The 25,919-nt window shown below is 37.2% G+C and overlaps 1 protein-coding gene across 1 annotated transcript in view; it reads right to left on the minus strand.

The window, feature by feature from the left end:
- Positions 1 to 25,919, minus strand: part of Dhc98D (Dynein heavy chain at 89D) — a 1,285,966-nt gene that overhangs the window by 1,111,411 nt on the left and 148,636 nt on the right. Inside the window, exons 9-10 of the mRNA XM_090406627.1 lie at positions 16,337 to 16,423; positions 13,449 to 13,562 (exon numbers count right to left, since the gene is read on the minus strand). Of these exons, the coding sequence (XP_090262753.1) occupies positions 13,449 to 13,562; positions 16,337 to 16,423 (201 nt within the window). The remainder of the gene's footprint in view (positions 1 to 13,448; positions 13,563 to 16,336; positions 16,424 to 25,919) is intronic.

Consider the following 25,919-nt stretch of genomic DNA (forward strand, 5'->3'; position numbering starts at 1 on the left):
AGGAAAAAAAAACTTCCAACATCTTTCTCTAAATCCAAAGTAATTTAATAATAAGGTGAGACACCTTTTGGCAACTCATACAGGTAAATATGACTTCTCCATTGTTTCCACCTTAGTATCACCACCTCTGGGTCTGGTTCCCACTGACGAGACCTCAATAAAGGTCGAAACCGGTTGGAAGCTTGAGTGATGAATGGCAATGCTGTAGCCCATGAAGTTTTAACTGAGGCTCGGCTGTTGCTGTCACTCAAGTCCTGGGGGAAGGGGGGGGGGGTTAATGAATGGTAATGCTGTAGCCCATGAAGTTAACTGAGGCACGGCTGTTGCTGTTACCCCTCAGATGACATATGAGCAAATGAGCAGCTCTGCTCGGTGGTGGGGTGAGCCTACCACGGGGTAGAGCCGCCATCCAACTGGACTTGAACATTCAATAAAGGTTGAAACCAGTCTGGGTAGTGGCTCTTCCCTTAATGCATAGCATTATACATATCTGCAAGGAGATGTGCTTTACATTATGGGAGATACTAAGACAAGGAGTGATGAGAGCTTGGTCCACGTTTACCACGAGTTACCTCAGTCCTGAAGATACTTCAGGAGCAAACTTTGTTTGCTTACACTTGGATAAAGGATTAAACTAAATTTATTATATTCTAACCAAGTGGGAAAAAAAACTTCCAATATTTATTCATAAATTATACACTGTGTGCAAAGAAGTCAATGGACTTCTTTGCACATCCTTTGACGTCCATGAGCAAACTACTGACCAATATCTTTACTAAGTATTCCCTATAAAGTTTTTGAACAATTACTCTATAATCGAATTTACCCATTGATTATTGCCACAGCACGAAATGAACAAGCTGGATTCAGAGACTCTTACAGCTGCTGTGACCAAGTACTTGCTCTTACTACACATATAGAAGCTGGTTTCCGAAAAGGCCTTAAAACCTCAGTATACTGCAATCTGTCCACTGCATCCTAAAGTGCATGACATCAAAGTGCAAATTGAAGGTACAACTGAATGATAAAAATACTCCCTTTAACGTACTAAAAAATGGACTACCACAGGGGCTCTGTGCTATCTCTGCTCCTCTTTAATTTATACATTAGGGACATGCCACAAAATTTCACTTATGCAGATGATCTGGCATTGGCAACTCTGACTAAACTCATGAAAGAGGCCGAGACTGTGCTCGGTTCCAACCTTGAACTTCTGTACAACTATTACACCAAATGCCATTTTTGACCAAATCCCTCTAAGACTGAAGTTTTCATATTTCACTTGACCAATCATCAAGCTGATAAATGGCTGAAGGTCTCATTCAGAGGGGAGACTTTGAAGCACAACCCCAACCCAAAATATCTCAGAGTCACCTTAGATTGTTCTTTAACCTTCAAGAAACACCTGGAAAATTTTTGCCAAAAGCTAAAATCTAGGAATAATATCATCAAGAAGCTTGTGTGTTCAGGGGGAGGGGGTCAGGAGCCAACACTTTAAAATCTGCTACCCATGCACTAGTGTATAACCAAGAATACTGTGCTCCAGTGTAGAGCACAGTATTCTGCACAAGAATACTGTACACCTGTTGAGTGGCTACCAACAGTCTCTAACATAATACTACCAGGCATAAGGAGGAAAGCTGCCGTTAACAGAGAGTGGATAAAATGTATGGGAAATAACAACTTACCCATCAATAAGAACCTCCAAAATCCACCACCTGATTTTTAAAAAATCAGGAACCAGATACATATTCTCCTGAAACTGAATGGAAGAATCACTAGCTTACTTCAACAATAAAAAATAGAGACCTCATTACAGACCCCACAACACATGCCCCCTGGCTTTGTTCTGTCCAGACAGCAAAGCAATGAAGGACACTCAACCAGCTGAGGACAGGCCATGCTAGATGTGCTATCATAATGTACAAGTGAGGCCTGCATCAATCTCCAACATGTAACTGTGGTGCTGATCAACAGACAGTCAATCACATTATTCAGGACTCCCCACTACGGGGTTTTCAGGACACAATGACGGACCTATTCCAGGCTACCGCAGATGCAATACAATGGATTAGAGACAATTTAAACTTAAATTTGTGATTTTTAGCATATAGTTTTAGTATATATATATATATATATATATATATATATATATATGTATACACTGAAAAATAATTAGATAAGTACTAAAAAGGAATTAGATAAGTACCAGATCAACATATTAGGGGTGACTGAAACAAAAAAGACATAAACTGGTGAGATCTTTCTGAGCAATAAATACAAAATGTTATATTCAGGCAATGACAATCAAGGAAAAGAAGGAGTAGCCATAGTATTCAACACAAAATACGAGGCTAATCTTCTTGAATAGCAGGCAGTCTCAAGTAGAGTAATGTGGGCAAATATGAGAATGGGGAACTGGACAATGAGACTTATTTGTGCCTAAGGTCCCACAGGAGGTTCTACTAAGATAGAAGTGGAGGAATTTTTTGAGGCTTTAGAAAAAGCCTCAAAAAATTTGCACCACTAAAGCATCATCTTTAGTGGTGCAAAGAGTGTGTATAATGGGATGCGTAAGCTTGAAAATCTGGGTTATGGAGTGACGAATCATGCTACACCCTCTACTGAGCAGATTGACAGGTGTGGTGTTGCAGATGCCTGGTGAACATATCTCACCAGAGTGCGTAACCTCAACTATGAAGTTTAGAGATGACAGAGTGATGGTTTAGTCCCATTTTTCCTAGATAGGCCTCAGACCTATGTTTGTGGTGCCATGAACACTAAACTCTGAGAGGTATCTGAACACTCAGACAATGCAATGGTTCCTACTTGGTGTTTCTATGGAGATGACCATTGTCTCTTTCAGCAAAACAATGCACTGTGTCATAAGGCTGCTGCTGTAACTGCTTGGTTTGTGGACATGAATATCACTACAATTGACTAATCTCCACAGAGTCTTGATCTCAATCCTACTAAACATCTATGGGATGAACTGGAGTGCTTGGTGAAGTCAAGGGATGTCTTCTCCACAACAGTCCAGGACCTCATTACATGCCTAAAGGATGAATGGTTCAAAATTCCCATCTAATGCTAGTGTACACTTGTAGAAAGTAAGCCCTGTAGGATTGCTGCAGTCATCACAGTGAAAGGAGGTCCTACACTTTATTAAGGTGGGCTACTTATTCATAGGTGTTTCACAACTTCAACCAATTAGTATACTGCATTTCCATTTATTTTAGCTTCTTCATTCGTCTAGTTCACTGCATGATAACTTCCTCCCAATCAACTTGCAGAATGTGCTATCTCAGAGAGAGGCTGAAACTTGAGATCCATAATTCAGTCTCTTAATCTGGTAAGTGCTCAGTATAGCTAGAGCAAAGAACATCAGTCTGTGCTCCAAGTGAGTGAGACTCTCTGCTCTCCAGCACCTATCTCTCAGCTGGCATAGATGGCTTTGAAAAGATAACTTTTTACTAAATCTGAGTCCCAAGAACTTTGCCACTACTGTAATTATCATTTGTCTTAGTTGTGGCTTGGAATGAAGATGATATTTGTGATAAAAGTACACAAAAGTGGTCTTCTGTGGTGAGAATTTAATCTCATTTGCAAATGTTCAAGTAAAAAGACAATTAATGGTTTGTGTAGCAGCTGTCTTTTGTATGATCCTCACACTGCATGAATGCCAAAAGATGGTGAGGTTATCCAAAGGATATTACTTATGACAAGAGGAAACGATTCTGTTATCAAGTTAACTTTGACAAGAAACAGTGTGACTCTTAACACAGAACTTTGTCAAAGGGCAATGATAATTGCCCTTTGATAAATAAGAAGTAGTTCATTGTTGGAAGTTTTTCACTTGGTTATACTATAAAGATACCAAGAAATTATATACTTGGTTTAATCCTTTATCCAAGTGTAAGCAAACAAAGTTTGCACCTGAAGTATTTTCAGGACTGGGGGCAAACTTTGTTTGCTTTCACTTGGATCAAGGATAAAACCAAGTCTATAATTTCTTGGTACCTTTTATTTATAGTATAACCAAATGGAAAAATTTTCAACAACTATCTATCTCTAATCCAGAGTATTATAATAATAATAATAAGGTGTGACATCTTTTGGAAACTCATACAGAAAAATATGACTTCTTCGTTACTTCAACCTTGGTATCGCCTCTGAGTCTGTCTCCCACTGATGAGACCACAAGAAAGGTTGAAACCGGTCTGTGTAGTGTTGTGAAGTCATACCACCTTTACCATAAGTTGTCCCAGTCCTGAAGATACTTCAGGTGCAAACTTTGTTTGCTTACACTTGGATAAAGAATTAAACCAAGTATATAATTTCTTGGTATCTTTAATTAAAAGAAGTAGTTCATCCTTATATAAGATTCTGCTGCAGAGGTACAGCAGATGAACCATGGAAGATGGTGATGCATTTGACCATCTGATTATCAGTAACTTGTCCTATATCTGTAATTATTATTATTATTATTACATATTACATATTCTATAGGACAGTAGTGAGGCCAGCTATGACGTATCCTATAGAAACTGTGGCCCTGAGGAAAAATAACATCAGCAGGATGGAAATAGCAGAGATGAGCATGCTTAGGTACATGTGCAGTGTGACCAGAAAGGATCGTCTCAGAAATGACTATGTGAGGAGAACAGTGAAAGTTACGAACTTAGGAGAGAAAAAACAGGAGGCAAGGTTGAGATGGTTTGGTCATGTGATGAGGAGGGAGGTCAAATATGTGGGAAGAAGGGTCATGTAGATGGATGTGCAAGGAAGGAGGAAGCGTGGGCAGCCAAAGAAGAGATGGAGGGAGCTGGTAGAAGAGAACTTGAGGATGAAGAACTTGGATGTGGTGACAGCCCAAGACAGGAGGAGATGCATCATCAACAGTGACCCCACTTAAGTGGGAGAAGCTGCAGAGGAAGAAGAAGAATATTACCCAGAGACCTCATGGAGTCAAAGACTCATCTGGGAGGTCCTTTCATCACACATACATCTCATCGTTCCATGTCTTAAACACATTCAAACACCTTGCAGACACCACACTCTCAGGCAAGGCATTCCAATCATTCCCAATTCTGCACGAAAAAAACCTGCCTCTCACTCCCCTACTCACACCCTCTTTATACAGTTTCCAGGGATGACCTCTGGTTCTCCCCTGATCTCCCACTATTCTCTGTAGAACTTATCCACCATTGATCCTATAACAACCCCTTACCAACTTGTAGGTCTCTATCATATCTCCCCTCTTCCTCCTGTCCACCAGACTCTGCAAGTTACATCTTCTCAATCTTTCCTCATACTTGACATTCCAGAGGTCAGCAACTACCTTAGTCAGTCGCCTTTGGACCCTTTCCAACATCTCTTCATCCTTCTGAAAACCCGGTGACCAAATCTGGGCACAATAGTCCATGTGTGGCCTAATCAAAGCCTTATACAACGGAACAAGAATCTCCCTACTTCTACATGTCAGTGTCCTCTTGGACACTGACATGTAGACAGTGACAGTTGCTTGGTCTTTGTAGACCTCATGGAATTGGTTATTTCCACTTCTCTTATGCTGCCTCCACAATGCCCTTTTTCTCTGTATCGCATGCTTAATCTCTTTATTCATCCATCTCACACCTACCTTATTTAACCTTCTCACCCTTGGAATACATTTAGACATTGAATCTACTATACAGTTTTTGAAAATCCCCCAAGCTGCACTGATCTCTTTTCCAGCTAACTCCTCATTCCTCACTACACCCGCAAGCTGTCTCCTGAGCTCTTCATAATCACTCCCCTTGTAGCTCCACATATACCCTTTTCTCACAGGGGTCCTCGCACTGCTGCAACCACCCAGGTAATCACCTCACGGTCACTCTCACGAATTGGTGGATGATTTGACACCTCATTTATAATTACATCCTCTGATGAGATGACCAAATCCAAGACCCTCAATCCTTGCATGCCCTCTGTTACATACTGTCTGAGGTAGTTTCCCTCAAAAACTCAAGAAACTCATTTTCTTTACTTCTATCTTATCATTCCAGTCTATATTGCCATATTTAAAATCACCCATAATGATCGTCCTTTTCTTATTTGCTTGGCTAATTTGACTATACATTTCACTATCACCACCATCCATCCACATTACCTGGTCTATAACAACATCCCACCAAGTATTTGATTCCATTCACCTCTATCTCACACCATACTGACTCAAAAACACTGGCACTATTTCCCCTCTTGCATCTCTACTTTGTATGGACATAACTCTTTCTCTATCATCAATAGCATAGCACTCCCCCTCCCTTTTTACCCCTTCTATCCTCACGAAACACATCATACTCTTCCATTTCTTCATACTCATCCTGTCAGGATGTCATCCTCTTCCAACCATGTCTCACTTATTCCAACAATCTTTGGGTGAACAGACGCAATTAGTGCAACCATTTCATCTGCCTTGTTTCTTACACTTGTAGCATTTGTATACAAACACAACCTCATTTCTGGATCTACAGCTAGTTCCACTGATACCACTCATTCGATGTGATCTCTCCATGCTCGACTTGGGCCATTTCCCTTTCTGCTTCTTCATTTTAGAACCTTTTTCAATTCCAACTGTTTCCTCTTGATCCCTGGTCATTCCATTCCTTTTCTGCCTACACATGCTCTCACCTCCTCTTGGAGCATCCACCTTTCTCACACTGTGTACCCTTGTCCAACCTGAGCCTCCCCATTTCCCTGCTCCTCTTGCACACCCATTTTCTCCTTTTCTATACTCATACCACTCACTTCCCCATTTATATCCACCTCTTCAATCTCTCCTGTCTTACTCTCCTGCTTTTCCACATCACTCGCCTCTCGATCTGATTCATTCTCTCTATTCACTTCTCTATCTTCCAGCAGCAGTCTCTGCAAGCGACTCACACCATACCCACTCAAATGCAGTCCATCACTCTCATACAGCTCACTTTGTCCCTCAAACTCATTACTTCCACCTCCTCACACATTTCAGTCAACATATCATTCATAATCCTTGCTCTCCGCAGATCCCAGATAACATTAAAGCAAAGAAACTTTTAGAAACATCTTTTTTTTGTTTTTTCTGTAAAGTCCTAGACTATTCAAAGTAAGAAGATATTGCTGATGTTTTGATAAAGTTCTCTCTGAGACTATGTAACTGTTTTTAAGTCGGTAAATTTTTCTTACAATATATCAGCTCATCATTTCCTGGATTGTGTCCCAGACCACTTTAAAGTAAGTTGATATTTTGATTATTTGATACTTCCCACTTAGTAGGAAGTATCAAATAATGCCTACGGTAGCAGTAATTTTCTCGTGATATCCACTATTTTACGTACAAAATCATGTCCATCTCAAATATCACAGATCAAGCTGAATGGATTACATTTTCATTCTTAGCAGAATTTGATTTTGCAGCAAGTAATTTCTATCAGTAAAGCAGCGAATCACCCTACAAAGTGTTTAAACTGCCATAACTGCAATGGCTAAAACATCTAACTGATTTCCACCTATTTTCACAGCAACCAAGAAAGCTAAAAACAAAATTTGAAGTATTTTACTGATATCTTAGAAGTAGCCTATCTGGAGTATCTTAGAGTAGCCTAAGCATAATACTTCTATATCAGAGATAGAAGAACTTTTGGATTATATCTTCTTCCAAAGAGAAATGTTGAAGACATTGTTAAATGGACAGCAGTCAGATCGGACATGTGGAAGTAAGTATTACTTCCTATATTTAGGAATGATGTTGAGAAAATATTGTACAACCATCTCTCTAATGTTAGTTTGTGTAAAACCCCAGCAAAATGCAGTGGCCATAATGAGTATAGGAGATAGTAACTGCAAGATGAGGTTGTTATGAGATATATTTGCATATAATAGATATCGATTTTAAGAGGAACCTGTGAAAAAGGGCAAATATTTCGTACTAAAATTAATAGTACATCTTCAGTGTCTGTTATAGTAATAGGAATGGAATACAAGCAAAACATTCAGTGGATCACCTATTAAAATAAAGAAAGCATGGGTAGTCCTCTGTCTCCACCTTGGGCAAACTACTATTTGTAACAATTCGAAGATACTATGTTCTCATCCATTCATCCTCAACCATCTCTTTGGTACCGTTATGTCGATGATGCTTTTAATAGGTGATCCACTGAACGTTTGGCCACACACTGAAGATGAACTTTCCACTTTCCTACAATGGATAAACAACCTTCACCCATGCATCCAATTCACTATGGAAAAAGAAAACTCTGGTACTTTGCCATTTTTGGACATCCTTACTAGAATGTCTTCTCGTACCTTATCTACAAGCATCTTTCAAAAACCCACATTTACTGGCAGATATATTGACAAAAAGTCTGCGCACCACAGTCTCAAAAATCTGGCATTTTTAAATCTCTAATTCATAGAGCACATAAAGTTTGCTCTTCCTCAATAATCTTACAACAAGAACTTTCCATCATTAAAAAGTTAATGGAATCAAATGATTACAACTCCAATCAAATCCAACAGATACTTGACTCTTATGTTCCAATACCTACAGTTTGTTCAACATTTCGCAGAGTTCCTATTCCGTACATTCCAGGAATCTCAGAACCTGTAGGTAGAATTCTGAAAAAGTATCAATTGATTCCAACATATATTCCTATCAAAAAAATTTCTTCTTTATTACCTTCTACAAAGGATAAACTGTCTTCTCTACCTTTGGCTGGAGTTTACCAAATACCTTGCAAATGCGATGTCTCTTATTTTGGACAAACTGGCTGTTCTTTGGAAAAAAGAATAAAAGAATATCAATATTATATTGAATATAACAAACCTCTGAAGTCTGGTCTGGCACAGCACAGTATTGACTCTACTCATAGTGTCCAGTGGGATAAAGCTGTTCTCCTCCATAGATGCAGCAAATATGAACGCTTATTTAAAGAAAGTTGTGACACTATCTTACACCAACCGAATTTAAATAGAAATGACTGCCTTTCTCTTTCAAAGATCTGGGAGACTTTTATCTTATGTAAAAAACCATTTATCTTAATAGATTAATTTGTTATTTTCTATTATTTCCTAGCACGCAGTAACAATTGCATTTTAATAGGTGATCCACCAAACGTTTTGCTTGTATTCCATTCCTATTACTGTAACAGACACTGAAAATGTACTATTAATTTTAGCACGAAATATTTGTCCTTTTACTAATTAAAGATATCACTGTGGTTTTTACGTGTTTCTTTATTATTTAATATAATAGATATATTTGCACCATTAGACAAATGGATGCAGCATTCGTATGAATAGCATCTTTAAATTGATAATGAATAAGACTTGTTAAAATAGTATGCTGTTGCCCACAAGGATAATGACTCCTTCTTGGGTAAGTCCATCCCCTTTACTGTCTTTATGAATGAGAGTAACATACGATCGTGCAGGATTCTGATCAGGTTTAAAATACATCTCCTGCAGTACACTACCACTAGCATATGCTTCTGCCATTGATTAAGAAGGTGTAGGAACATATTGTTTATCTTAAGTGGTTCTATCTGCTTCCAGTTTCAATCATGTTTAGTTTGGCTTTTGTAGGTATTGGATTTCCTCTTTTGTGAGGAAATATTGACTGAGAGTATCCATTCTTCCTATTTAATAAAGGTATTCAAGAAGTCGCCAAACTGAACTCCATCTAGGATGCTCAGAATGTTAATAATTTTAGATTTCTTTGTGAATACAAAGGTATCTTTTTCATGCTGGAATGTCTGCAAACTTTTCTTTATATATTACTGTCAAGAAAAGATTTATGGTTGATATACTAAGCTGGATATACCAAGTGGGACCATAAAACAAAGGAAGACATTTTACAATCCCTGAATATAAAACCAATTAATTACTACAAAAAACAGTACAAACAAAAACGGATAGAACATTTAAATTGAATGAACAATAGCAGACTACTGAAAATATTATACAGATATAATAAGGATAAGAAAGGATACAGATAAGAAAAAGGATGAGAACAAGAACAGGCAGGAAAATACTGAACTTGGCATCAAAATATTAATAACAACAAGGTAAGTCAGTTAATATCTAAGAAAAAAGAGGTAATATGGTATGGTGACTCAATTTTAAAATTTGTGCTTGCTGAGGGAGTCACCACTTCTAGTTTCCCGGGAGCGAAAATTAAAAATATGACAAATGTAATTGAAAACCGAAAAAGAAATGTAAAAGAAATGGTAGTGCTGGTAGGTACTAATAATTTAAGTGGTGACAAACATAGTATGAGAGAAGATATGAAAGGTCTGTTGGAAGAAGCGAGAAAGAAATGTGAGAGATTAAAAATTGTAGGATTACAACCTAGATATGATAGTACTGAGTTAAAAAGGAGGGCGATGATAGCAAATGATTTCACACACAGGCTATGTAGGAGATATGGATGTGAGTTTTTATACGTGTGGGGTGGGTGTGTTTGATGGCAGAAAAGATTTATATAAGAATGGTGGCCTGCACTTGAATTCATTTGGCATCAGAAGCCTGGAGAAATTACTTCTTGATGCAGAGAGTCAGGGAAACTAGATCATCAAGGGAGGAATGGGAAAAATGTGTATAAAAGTTCAGCTATGGTATACAAACATGATAAAGATATAAATGCCTTCGAACATGGTTATGTTCGAACATGGGTATCTACTTTTCCTGATTCTGCATATCCACTTTCACTTCATTCAACAACAATTTTTCCTGTCTCCAAACACCAAATTCATTCATCCACACCACTCCTCCTGCATAACCTACGCATAGAGTCATTCGCTATTATGGCCCTCCACTCTACTCTGTCATATGCCAGGGATTTGGGAGTGTTAGTGGATAGGGAATTGAAGTTTAGGGGGCACATTGCAAAAGTGACTAAATCAGCTCATCAAATCACTTGGCTTCTGAAAAATACTTTAACATGCAGAGACAAACAAGTTGTTGTTCCTCTGTATCGAGCCTTGATAAGACCCCATCTGGACTACTGTGCTCAGTTATGGGCACCAGGGTTTCTTCGTGATGGGGAGGAAGTGGAGAGGATCCAGAGGATCCTCTCCACTTACTCCCCATCATGAGGATCCAAGATGATAGCAGGTCTGTGGAATGAACCTTAGGAGAATAGGTTGAAGATTTGTGGGTTGCAGAAATTGGTCGATAGGCAGAAAAGGGGTGATATGATTGAGACATTCAAATTACTGAAGGGTTTCTATAAGATTGATCCAGAAGATATTTTTGAAAATATGACTGGTGGTGGGAGGACTAGGGGCCATGCATGGAAGCTGGGCAAGAGCGTGGTTGACAAGGATGTCCAGCACTTACAAAATGATTTGAATAGGCAGGGAATTTGGGCAGATGAAAATGGCTATCTGTTTAATAGATTTTTTACTTGGAGAGTGGTGAATGAGTGGAATAAGCTTCCAGAGTCCGTTGTGGGTGCTACAACCGTGAATGAGTTCAAGGCAAGGTATGATAGATACTGTGTCAATGTCGAATAGTTGTTCTTGACATGATGTTAGGGCCTCCCTCGATGAGTCTGTCGACTCCTTGGAGTTGCCCGGAACAATAATAATAATAATAATAATAATAATATACCGCAGCAACAGACTCGCTATCTTAACTCTCTCACTCTTTTCTTTTGCTACTTTCGGTAATTCTTTCAAGTCTTCTCTCAAGAGAAGACTTGAATTAATTGTTCAATTAATGAGTGCTCACTTTGTTAAGATATATCAACCAGGTGGGTGTATGTAACATGGTATATGTTACTACTACTGCATTGGACATGGCAAGAGGGACACATGGCATATCAGCATGTATGCTAAAGACATGTTCAGAGGAAATGGCTCAGCATTTGATATGTTTATATAACTTAAACCTCAGCTAAGAAAAGATACCACAGGAATAGAAAGAATGTATGATAGTTCTGCTGTACAAGATTGGTGCAAAAACCAATGTGTCAAACTACCAACCTGTGAGTATTTCTGGTGTGGCAGTGAAGATTTTAGATAAATTGGTAAGAACTCATAGATCACAGAGAAATGTGAGCATTGGTTTAGCAAATATTTTAGTAATTTGCTCACATGCTATAACAATGTTATGACTGTGTTGGATAAAGAGAATGGGTACACTGTGATGCTTTGGATTTTATTAACGCATTTGATAGGATACCACATGAAAGGCTGTTGCATAAACTGGAGAATATGGGTTTCGAATATAAACACTTGAATTGGATAAGTAGATGGTTGACAGACATATCAAAAAGTGGTATAGTGTGGGTGTGAATCTGCTAGATTTAACGTGACCAATGGTATATCTCAGGGTTAACAATCCTTTGACCATTGTTGTTCAAACTATATATTAATGACATTAGGAAGGGTCTAACAGGAGATGTGCAATTGTTTGCTGATGATGTCAAAATATGCAGGGCAATCAGGGATTCTACTGATGTCCAGCACTTACAAAATGATTTGAATAGGCAGGGAATTTGGGCAGATGAAAATGGCTATCTGTTTAATTTCAGTAAGTGTAAAGTTATGCACTTTGGCACGATGAAATTTCCAATGACATATAATATTAGTGGGGTTATGCTAGAAGAAACTGATGAGGATAGAGATCTGGGCATAATGGTGGATAGGAATTTAAAGTTCAAAGGTCTAGCAAAAACTGCAAACACAATTCAGAGGATAATTTCAATGCTGAAGCAAACCTTCGCATGTAAGGAAAGAATTGATTTTGCCTCTTTACAAGGTCTTGATAAGACCATAACTGGACTACTGTATTTAGATTTGGTTTTCCTAAGTTCCAAGGGGATAAAGAATCCATGAAAAAGGTTCAAAGAAAAGTTACAAAGATTATATCAATATTATGGAATTCAGAGTATGAGAAGAGATTGTGAGTATGTGGACTGAAGACGCTGGTTAACAGGAGAAAGAGAGGTGATATGATAGAAGTCTATAAACCTCTCAACTGGTGTTACAGGATATCATCTGATGAAATTTTTTCATTGTATGGAGGTGGGGAGATAATATGGGGCATCCATGGAAGATAAGTTAGTTCGTAGTTAAAAAATTGGTAAGAGCTAGATTTTTCTTTCACAGACCAGTGAGTGAGTGAAATAGTTTGCCTTTACAGTTAGTGAGTGCATCTAGTGTAAATGAGTTTAAGAGAGGATATGATAGCTGGTTTGGGTGATGTATAGCCTTCCTCGATGAGTCCTTCACTCTCTGGAGATCTCAGAGTATCCTACCCAGTGGGAGATAACCTGTAAAAACATTTACTCTAAATAATGCTCAATCTCATAACAATATTGCTTATTCAATAACCATATCACATTTCTGAAGAGCACCAGTGTTTAAAATATGTGAAAATAAAATTTTAATTCTTAGTGTCATCCACATACTGAATTTTACCTTTTGACACTTATCCAAATATCCAAGAATACCTAGCGATATCCAGTTTAATCGCTTCATTCCTGGTGAAATAACTCTATGGAGCTGCTGAACTTGAGTATGAAGCACAGAAATCTAATAAATTAAAAGTATCATTACTGAACATATTATAAACTCTACAAAACTGAAATAATATTTTATAACATGAACAATAAAATTAGAAATTCAAACAGACAGAAAGTTTTATATATATATATATATATTATTTTCATTATACCAAAGAATTACAAGCCAAGATTGGAGGCAACTTGCTCAAACAACTTTCAGCAGAAATGCTCCTAGTTCCCTTTCTCACAACCTTCTTAACTTCCAGAGATAGTCTTTCATTCTTCCCTTCTGCTTTATGAGTAATCTGTACTGTCTATATCAATGCAGTAAAACCTTCTCCTGCCATACCACAAACTATGGCATTCCCTCAATTGCTCTACACCCAGAGAAGTTACTCTTCCTCGAACTTCGCCCATATCTCTTCTTCACTTCAAATGTCAGATAACCAAATTTGCACAATATTCCAACAAATAACTGCCTAATTATAAGCATACCACATGCCTATAATGAACAGTAAGACTTTTTTTTTTTTAATTTTACTTGCTAATGACTTCTACACCACTGTCAACTGCTGTGATGTTGTAATCATCAAAGGAGTTAGTTTCTCTCAATAACCATACACTGAAGAAAAAAAAACTAACTCTTTTGGCTTGTTTTCTTATACACATGTTTCTGTCAGTAAGAGAAGCACAAACAAGCAGAGATAAAGAGAAAATAGTACTACTGTTTAGGACCTTTATCCAACCATACCTGAACTATTATGCATAAATTTGGTCAGCTGGTTCCTGCAAAGATGAGAAAACTCTGGAGAAGACACAAGTAACTAAATAATATCAGAACTCCAGATATACAAAAAGATTATTTATAAAGTGGACAGAAAGAATGAGAGACCATCTATAAAGGATGTATCAGAGTGAAGTGAGAAAGAAAGAGTGTGAACAGATTTTTTGTAGGAAGAGTAGATGAGAAGAGTGCTTCGGCTGAATCAACTGTCAATGTGAAGAATATGAAAAACTGTAAGGAATGTGACATATGATAGGTACACTGAAACCACCCATAACAAGTCTATTAACTTCTGGAAGGTCTGCTAATAAGAAGAATAATCATAAAAAAAATTACATATGCTGGGATAATTAATTATTACATGAATGCCTCCAAGATGACCAAGAATACATTGGCAAACAAAAATTTGAAATTATACACCCTCCAGACTATAATCAATATAGTTTTGACACTATACTGAGTATTCAATGAGATGGAAATCTTATGATTATCCATTCTACTGTCCTCCTCTTCATAATCAGTCTTCCCCGTGGTTGAAGACTTGTGACCAATGTATTAGTCTCCTCCATCTATCTCTATCTTCTGTCATTCTACGTGCACCCTACAAAGACTACAAATTTCAAAGACTTGACAACCTTAGTCAAGTCTTTGAAATTGCAAAAGCATTTGACAGATTACCTCATGAGAAGTTAGCATCCAATTTGCAAAAGATTGAATGGATAGTATATTGGTTAGATGGATCGGAGATTGGCTCTCTGAATGATACCAGCAAGTTGTGTACAATTGGGCAGTGTCTCTAAAAAGTGGAGTAATCATTGGCATGTCCCAAGGTTCTAATTTGGAGTCCCTGCTGTTTAACTTATTTGTTAATGATATTTCATGTGGATTGATTAGGGAGCTTCAGTTTTTGTTTCTGATGTCAAATTACAAGGAGCACTGCTGATGTTAATTCTCTTCATGAAAATTTGAACAGACTTTTAACTTGAACAAATGAATGGGGGTTATAATTTTATCATTAATAAGTCCAATATGTTGAATTTGGAGCACAGAAATATATTGATGGAACTGTGCTGCAGGAAGTGGGCAAGATTCAAGATCTGAAGGAGTGAAAGTTGCCAGTAATTTGAAACATAATAACATTGAGATGTTTCAATTGAATGCTTCATTGAAGTTTACAGGATATACTGCAAATTTTGCAAGGACATCATATTGCTGCTATGATAAAAAGCACACTGACATGTTGATATATGAAGTTGGTTGTACCACTGTATAAAGTGCTGGTGAGCTTAAACTTGAACTACTGTGCTCGGTTTTATTCACCTAGTTTTCACTGTGATGTGAAAACATTGCAGAAGTTCCAAAAATGAGTGACTAACATAATATCAGGACTCTGGAATGTTGGTTATGGAGAGAGAAAGAGAGAGAGAAAGGTTAAAGGAATATTAATTACAGATTTTAGTTGATAGAAGGAAAAGAGGTGATATAATAGAGGTGTTTAAGTCAAATGGGGATCATATGGGTTTAATATAGAAGGGATTATAAAAAGAGTAGAAGGTAAGAGCAGAAGAAGGTAAAAGTGTGAAGAAGGGTGTGAAGAGTAGATTTTTTACATGGAGAATTGTGAGTGAATAGACTGCATTACCAGAACATGTTGTGAATGTAGAGAGCATTACAGATTTTAAGGTTCAATGTGATGAATATGTTATCAGTTGAATGAACCTCCCATGATGAATCTGCTGACTCAATGGAGAAAGTGGTGATGAAAATAATAACAATTTTCATTAACAATTAAAATAAAAGTGCTTTTTACTCATCATAAACACAAAAAGATATTCTATAAGTAAAAGAATGAAGAATTCACATCATTGAACAAGAACTTAATATTGATATTAAAGTAATGTTACAGGTAAACAATGCAACAGAACTATAAGTAATAAACTTTTCAGTTTGAGATTATAAAGAAAATTAACCAGAAACAAAATAATGTTTCATGCAAACATGTAAGCTAACCTACTTACCTCAGCATCATTTAGCAACGTCAAAGCTGCATTATATTTTTTCAGCATATTGCTTAAACTGTTTCTGTAACTGAAATATGCATATTCCTATAAGAAAAAAAAGTAAACTAAAATGGAAATATAAGTGTCTTAATAGTGTCTTAGAATAATAACTTTTAGAAAAAATAAAAAACATAAGGTTTACAATGTATAAAATTTTTCGATATTCCTTGAAATGGACCACAAACAGTTAAAAAAAAAAAAAAAGAATAAATATATTATTATTCATGTTTTTTAAGGAGAAAAAAAAAGTAACACTGATATTCAATAACATAGTATCCATAGCAAAAAATTTCAATTCAAGAAAATTGAAGAAAGGTACCACCAAATATAAGGGGGACTGGAAAGTCATCAATTTTTTGAACTATAATACATTTTTAATATAAATTTTATTAAAGAACAAATTAACATTATTCAATTCTATAATCACCATCATTAATTATAACCTTATTCCAACGATCTACTAAGTTTAGAATTCCTTTTTTGAAAAACGTTTTTTCGTTGGAAGTAAAAAACGATATCAAACTCCTTTGGACATCATCTTGCGAATGGAAGGTTTTATTTCTTATGTTGTGTTCTAAGGACCTGAATAAGTGATAGGGACTAGGAGCAATATCTGGCGAATATGGAGGATGTGGTAGAAGTTCCCATCCTAACTGCCTAATTTTTTCTTGAGTCATTCTTGCAGAATGTAGTTTTGCATTATCTTGCTGCAAAATTACCCCTTTTCGATTGACAAGCGCAGGACGTTTGATTAACAATGCTTGATGTAGTCGCTCTAATTGTTCACAGTAGATGGCTGCTGTGATAGTCTTACCTTGTTCCATGAGTTCGTAATGAATAATTCCATGAATATCCCACCAAACGCACAACAGAACCTTTTGTAGATGAAGTCCATCTTTAGGTATTGGAATTGGAGTTTGATTTGGAGAAAGCCACTGTTTTTTGTGTTTATTATTCTTATACAGCGCCCATTTTTCATCACCAGTTATGACTCATTCCAAAAAGGGGTCATTTTGTTGTCTGGTCAACAATGAATTGCAAATCGCCCATCTCTGTGCTTTATTGTTTTCTGACAGTTCATATGGTACCCATACACCCTGTTTGAGAACCTTGCCACTCTTATGTAAGTGCTCTTGGACAGTTGACCATGATGAATTAAGTTTCTCTGCTAATTCTTGTATGGTTTGTTTTGGATCTGATTCAACGAGAGTCTTAAGAGCATCGTCATCTAGAGTAAGAGGTCTTCCAGATCGAGGACAATCAGAGAGAACAAAATTTTTTTCTGCAAATCTCCTAAACCATTGTTTACATTTGTTAACCTTTAATACACCTCCATAAGTTGAGCAAATGATTTTGGTAGACTCAATAGCATTCTTTCCCAACTAATAAATTAATTAAAACAGATGGGATTGGATATGACTTCTGAGTTGGATCAGTGATTGGCTCTCAGACAAGTATCACAAAGTTGCATATAGTGGTGCAGCATCCTGCAAGAGGAAGGTCACTGGTGGTCAGTTTTAGGACCGTTGTTGTCCAATTTGTATGTTATTGATATTGGGATGGCTTTAACTAGTGATATGCAGCTGTTTGCAGATGGTGCAAAATTGGGGAAAGCAATGCAGACTCAAGCAGATATTATGGCCTGACAAGAGGCACCTCTTTTAAGAAGGCTAACCTGTTCAGTTGACATGCCAATTTCAACTTCCACTTACCATGTTGAAAGTTTATTTTCCACTTGGTTAGAGTATAATAAATTTAGTTTAATCCTTTATCCAAGTGTGAGCAAACAAAGTTTGCGCCTGAAAGTATCTTCAGGACTGGGTTAAGGTGGTACACACCAGGGCAACTCGTTGCAAAGATTAAACTAAATTTATTATTCCACTTACCATATTGTCTGTCTTGCGTACAATATCGTCTCCGTAAAGAATCCTCAAATGTGTAGAAAGCCTTATTTGTTCACTGTACATGTTGATTAATTTTAATAGTATAGATGAGAACACAGACTGATAAGAAAATAACTGTTTATTAACTTATTGCTAATACTTCACTAGAAGTATATCTAGTATCTTCAGAGCACAAAAACAGTGTGTTACAGTACATGAAATGACAACAATCCGGTATAACAATGGGACTAGTTTGAACAATTGTGATGTACAACACAAAGACTGAAGTCCCAAAAATAATATCCCACATAGGGGAAATCAATGTTCTAAAACAGCTACACAATAATAACCATACTGTTATAACCAAAGCAGACAAAGGGAATGTAACTGTCGTGATAAATTCAACAAAATATGAAAACGAAATGCATACACTTCTACAAGATCAGTCAACATACAAAACTATAGATCGAGATTCACCAACTCATAAAAGAATAAGGTGTTCAAATTATTGAAAAAAGTCACTGGCCTAAAGAAACAGTTAACAAACTCAAGCCCTTCCACATTAAAACACCCAGGATATATGGAGCACCAAAAATTCACAAACAAGGTACACCCTTATGCCCTATTGTGGATAGCATAAACAGTCCTGCATACAACCTTGCTAGACATTTAACTAAGCTACTAGCCACTGTCACAAACAATTCTCCCTCCTTTGTTAAAAATTCTTCCCACCTAAAAAGTATTTAGAAAATCATACCTTAAAATGTTTTGATCATCATACCAATACAATCATACCCTTAAAAGTTTTGATATCACCTCACTATTCACAAATGTACCATTAATGGAAGCCCTTGATTTACTAAAGTCACACTTCCAACCTGATATATGATGCTACATTTTTCCTTTCTATGTAAAATTCACAGTACATGCATTTTATTTTACATAGAAAGGGAAAATATATAAACAATTAGATAGGACAGCAATAGGCTTTTCCCTTCCCCCCCAGCCAACTTCTACATAGAACACTTGGAAAAACTAGCTATCAACACTCAAACCAGTGCAGAAAATCTCATCGTTCATTTGGCTGCACTATGCTGATGATGTGCTATTTGGCCACATGGCCCAGACACATTGGATACATTCCTAGTGCATTCAAATAACCAACTTCCAAAAATGGAAGTGGAAGCTAATGACTGTCTGCTATTCCTGTATACACTAATCACAGGTCTTCCAGATAGTTCCTTATCATTTTCAGTTTATAGAAAATCCATACATACAAGGAGATATTTGCACAATCACGCCATCACCCATTTCAACAGTACGATAATATCCTAGAGTAATTTGTTCCATCGACAATGCTCTCACTGCTCAACTCACTCAACTACGTCACACCCTCTTAGCCAATGGCTATAATCCATATAAGATAGACAAAATACTAAATACTCCCCAGAGATCCCTCCAATTGTCTACCACAGAAGACTACAGTAAAACTATCACCATCCCATACATTCAATTAATCAACATCCGTGTGGTTAGCCTAGTGGCTGTGCACTTCGCAACCATATGACTGGGGAAGGAGTGTCCCAGGTTCGATTCTCGTCGAAGACGTGAGGAATTTAAGGATCTTCCTCAGCCATAGCAAGTTAACCGGTCTTGGGCACAGGCAGTAGGGTTTTTTCCACCAGTTTGTCTGGCGTTTTTCATCCTGCAAGCAGGCAAACTGGCCCCGTGAACAGACACGGATCTACAGCCATAAATACTTAACACCATTAGAGGGCTCAACTAGCCCCAGTAGGGACGGAGGAGAATAAGGGAGGAAACTCCATACGAATAAATAAAATCAATCAATCAACACTCAACAACAACAATCAATAAGATTCTTCCACTGCATTCTATTTTGCACAAGATGACTCAGTTTGTGTATAGAGTTTACGCACCATTTGACAATGTCATCACCCCATTCTCTGTTTGGTCTCTTTTGTTCTTTTCTTCAATCATTCCAAACAGCAAAGTTTTTAATTTTCTCTCATCGTTCATTCTACATATATGGCCAAATAGATATAGTTTCCTTTTGATTATTTTCTGTATCATGTTTTCTTTTTGGTTGTATTCGTCTACAGATTTCCTCATTGTTCACTTTCTGGATCCAGCTTATCTTCAATATCTTTCTATAGCACTTCCTCTCGAATGTCAATGTCCTCCTTTCAGATTCGCTCAGGAACACCCAAGCCTCACATCCATAGAGCATGCTGCTGAAGATACAGGTTTCCACAATGCAGTTAGTGTGCATCTTTATAGTTCGGCTCTTCCATATTTTGTCCATGGCTTTTAAGATAGCTGTTGCTCTGGCTATTCTAATTTTTACCTCTTTTTTGGGGTCCAAATCATGCATCATGTGGCATCCAAGAAATGTGAAGTGTTCCACATTTTCCAGTTGAAATCCTTCAATGGTAACTTTGTTCAGTAACTCCTGCTGTCTGAATATCATTCATTGTTTTAGTTTTTTCGAAATTGACATTTAGTCCATATCTTTTTCCATCTGTGTATAGTGTTTGCAGGGTCCTTTCCAGCCTTGCTGCATCTTCTTCAATCAAAACAATGTCATCTGTAAACAGAGGTAGTTTATTCTCATTTCATTTATTGAAATGACTCCACCTTCTTCTTTGATCTTATCTAATGTCTTTTCCCAGATGCATGATGAAGATGGTTGGTGATATTGCATCCCCTTGTCTTGTGCCTTAACTAGTAGCAAACCAATTTCCAGTCATACCTACTATCGTGACTGTTGCTTGTGCTTGGCTGTTTATATCTTTCAACAGGTGGATCAATTTATTGTCCACACTATAGGATTCCAAGACAGCCCATGTTATATTTTGGTCAATATTATCAAATGCTTTTTTGGAAGTCCACAAAACAACAGTATATCTTTTTGTTCTTACTTCAAGCTTTCTCTGCTATTAGTCTTAGTGCGAGTATTTGTTGCACTGTACTTCGATCTTTTCAAAATCCAGCTTGCTCATCAGAAGATGTACCTCCATATGACCCTTCAGGCATTCTGTAAGTACTTTCATCAGCACTTTGCTAAGATAACTCATTAGTGCAATAGTTCTGTAATTGGTGCATTCTAAAGCACTGCCTTTCTTATGAAGAACAACCAAGGCCAATTTTTTCCACTCTTTGGGGGCATACCCTGATCTCCATATTTCATAGTTTATGCATTTCTTTTACAACCAATTCTCCCCCATATTTTAGCATCTCACCTATTAGGAAACTAAGCTTAAGACCACAAGTGAAAAACAAAATATTCATGGAAATTGTCGTTTCCATGACTCTTATTGTTCTTGGGATGTTTTAGAGCCTTATTCACCTCCTCTTCCAAGATGGCATTTTCAAAGATCTCTGCTGGTGGAGAGATTTCTTTTAGTTCTTTGATTACTTCTGTTGCAGTATTATTTAGTTGATTTTTATATAGTTTACTGCAATATGTTGTCCGTTGTGTATGATTTCAGTCTTGTCCATCAATACTCTACCATCTTCATCTTTGACTGCTACTGATCTTGTTTGCCACTTCCTATTGACATTTCTTATAAGTTAATAGACCTCTCTAGTTTTGTGTTCTCCATAGTACTGTTCAATGTCTTTGCATTGGTCCTCCAGCCATTTGGCTGTATGAGATCTTGCTGCTTTCCATACTTCATTGCATTTTTGACAGTATAACTGGTCTGCTGCCTCTGAATTCTCTCTTTTAAGTTTCAGTTCTCTTTTCTCTTGTACCAATTTCAGGATTTCCTGAGTTATCTATTTCTTATTGATCTTCTCTTTTTCAGGAATTACTTCCTCTACTGCTTTTTTTACTATTATAGTCAGTCGTTCTGCTCTTGTGTTTATATTTTGTTTTTCACTTGTGGTCTTAAGCTTAGTTTCCCGTATGTTTTGATATGTGTTCTTAGCCTGTCTTCATTTAGTCTTGAGATGTCTGTAGCCTTTTGGAACTTTCCTTTATATTTCTGTTTCAGCTTTGGTCTTATATTCGCAATCACTAAGCCATGGTCTGAATCAATATCAGCTCCCTAGAATGATCTGCACTGTTGAACTGATGTTCTCCATTTCTGATCTATTAATATCAGGTCGATCATATTCCTATGCCTGCCATCAAAGGGGCGCCATGTCCATTTATGACAATCTTTTTGTTGGAATTTGGTATTGCAAATTATCAAGTTGTTATCAGTGGCAAATTCCAGAAGCATCTCTCCACGTTTATTTCTTTTTCCATATCCAAATTTTCCCATAACCTTTTCCCATCCTGTGTTATTTCTGCCAATCTTTGCATTCCAGCTCCTCCAATGATGAGTATATCCTGCTTCAGTACCTCATCAATTTCTAGTTGCAGATCTCTGTAAAATATCTCAGTGTCTTCATCTGCACTCTCTGCAGCGAGCACATATGCTTGAATGGTTGTGATATTAAATGGTTGGACACTGAATCTTGCAACTATTATCCTTTTACTAACTGGTTTGTATCCTATCATTGCCTGATAGGCCTTGTTGCTTAGCAGAAAACCTATGCCTGCTTCATGCGTACTTTCATTTCCTGACCAGAGAACTTTTCCACCATTTGTTTCTCCTGACAGTGTCCATCTCATTTCTGAAATACCCAAAATGTCGCATCTGTATTTCTTCATTTCTTCTTGAAGCAACTGCAATTTTCCAGTTGCCCATAGTGTATGGACATTCCATGCACCTATTTATATTCCAACCTTTACAGGCTTGAGTTGTATTTTTATTTGTCTTTGTTTTCAGTAGCTGATTTTTTGATTCAACCCTGATTGCTCGATTGGGGACGTGGACTTTGTTTAACCGGGCGACATCCGAGCCGGCATGAGTCTTTTCTCTTGTTCTTTGAGGCATCAGATTTCAATCGTATTTTCTTTTTACTGTCAGCACATCGATACCTATCTGACAAACCCTCAGTCTTCCTTGAAGAGCTAGGGAGAGATGTAAGAAGAAGCATATAGGTTATGTTTAGGCTTAGGGTGGCCTAAGCTCATGATGCAGTACCTTCATTGGACTTCTGTGGCATTTTATAGAGTTACTGGAGTTGTCCACTAACCCACCATGTCCTGTTAGTATTGCACCTCTTGTCCGGGACTGCTTATTGGCTATTCGCAGCTAGCCACCATCTCTGGTAGCCATTCCCCAATCTGCAACCTGGGGCCCCGTCCAGTGGCACGTAGCTTTGCCTCTGGGGCAAAGCTACGTGCCACTGCTTTGCCTCTGAAAGACCCCAGACCAGACATACATTCAAGGCACATCTGAAAAGATATCTAGAGTGCTTAAGAGACATCAGCAATGCAATGTATAACCGTTAGCCAAATTGGCAGCTCTCATCTGCTCACATAAGGACAGAATCTCTTATTTATCGATCTAGTAGTCTATGAAGTGCCCTGTTCATGTGATCGAGCCTACTATGGACAGACAGGAAGAACTGTGGACATCTGCCTCAGTGAACACAGAAAATACATCCGGCACTATCACTATGGCAAGTTGGGTCTAGCAGATCATGCCTTGGAAACCCCTGCACAAAGAATCAATTGGAAAAAAACAAAAGTACTGTACAGAAGTTCTTATAAGTCAGAGAGATTGTTCTTGGAATCGACAGGAGGCCTGAAGCATACTCCAAACCTCAACAAGTATGGCTGTATATATTTGACAAAGATTTGGGAGACAGTCATCTTAAGATGACTGTCTCCCAAATCTTTGTCAAATATATACAGCCATACTTGACAAGGAGCAACTTTTCTTTTTCATTGTGTCAGCTGCCTTCTCTAATGCCTCAAAAAATTCCTCCACTTCTTCCTCAGTAGAACCTTCTGTTGTCCAGTCCTGAAATTATTTCAGGTTCAAACTTTATTTGCTTAAACTTGGATAAAGGTTTAAACCAAGAATATAATTTCTTGGCATCTTTAATTTATAGTATAAAGTGAAAAAACTTCTGTCTCTAATCCAGAGTATTTTAGTAATAAGCTGTGACACCTTTTGGCTACTCATATATGGAAATGTGACTTCTGCATTACTTCAACTTTGGTATCACTTCTGTGTCTGGCTTCCAGTGATGAGACCTCAATAAAGGTTGAAACAGATCTAGGTAGTGACCCTTACCATAATGCATTATGGAATACTAAGGAAAGTGATGTGAAGTAATTAGCCTCTATATACGAGTTGCCCGGTCCTGGAATTACTTCAGTTGCAAGCTTTGTTTGCTTACACTTTGATAAAGGATTAAACCAAAAAATACTTTCTTAGCATCTTTAATTTATATTATAACCAAGTAGAAAAACTTCCAACTTATGTGGGACCATAAGTACAAATAAGTCTCATTGTCCAGTTCCCCATTTTGATATTAGTCCATATCACTCTACTTGATATTGCCTGCCATTCAAGAAGATTATCCTCATATTTAGTGTTGAATATTATAACTTCTCCTTTTCCCTGATTATTATTGCCTGAATACAATATCTTGTATTTGTTGCTTAGAAAGATCTTCGCTTTTTATGTCTTCTTTTTTCAGTAACACCTATTATGTTTATCTGGTATTTATCCAATTCTTCTGTTCCATTTCTTTTCAATTGATGCTTCTTATGTTGATGATGCCAATCTTGATCTGTTGATGTTGAGTGGGGTTTGTTGAGGTTTGGTAACTTATATGTTTCCATAATCATGCCTCTTCTATCTGTTAATCCAATTTTTCATCCAACATACCTCTAAATCTATCCTTATTCTGAATCTTTATCACCTTCTGAATCCTAACCAGTTTCCTGAGCAGAGAAGCCCAGATGCAATAATATCAAGGCCATAATGAGGAATAATAACTTCCTTATCACTATTTACAAGTGTATTTTTTGACATAATTGATTGTGCAAGCATTTTTTTCCCTGAGCTGCCAATATATGTTCTAAGATCTGTCAAGATCATCAATGTCATGCAATGCACTCAAAAAACATTAAAAAAAATATACAGATTACAATATCTTCAGTCCAAAATTTATAATTTGGACTGAAGGATTTCTACATCAAATTCATTTATTATTGCCTCACTGACTTAGCATCATCAGCAGCAACCCACAGTGGATATTTTCCTTCAGATCATCCCTAACAGCTTTGACTTACAACTTAAACAACAGTGGTTGTAGCATGGAATTATCTGGCACATCACTTGCATTCACTTACATATTGCTTTACTATGTACTACTGTTGTGACGTCTTTCTTCTTTGTTGTGTATTCCATTTTTGCCTGAATACAGTATTCAGTCACGAGACAGTCTAGGCCTAATCTCTATAAGGGTAATACTGTATAAGAGTAAAAACAATAGGGGAGGTTATCAAAGAGGTCGGTAATTCCAGAGTTCTTTCTGTTGATTGATTCCATTTTTGAACACAAAAAAATTTATATTTAACTGCGCCACTCTGTGTCCATGGTTGTAAGAACAATGTTAAGGAATCAATCATCAGCAAGTACAATGCTACAGTAATCTAAATGAGACAGAACCTTCCTTAGACAAATTACCTTTAAGTTATATAGCAGTCATGGTTCTCTAATCTTTTCTTACTTTCACATTAAATAGAGTTCCCGCTTAGATCCAAACTGTTAAATGAGCGGTGC

Source organism: Typopeltis vanoorti, chromosome 16, assembly GCF_054136105.1.
Source record: "Typopeltis vanoorti isolate ZY-2024b chromosome 16, IOZ_Tvanoo_1.0, whole genome shotgun sequence".
NCBI classification, from domain to species: Eukaryota; Metazoa; Arthropoda; class Arachnida; order Uropygi; family Thelyphonidae; genus Typopeltis; species Typopeltis vanoorti.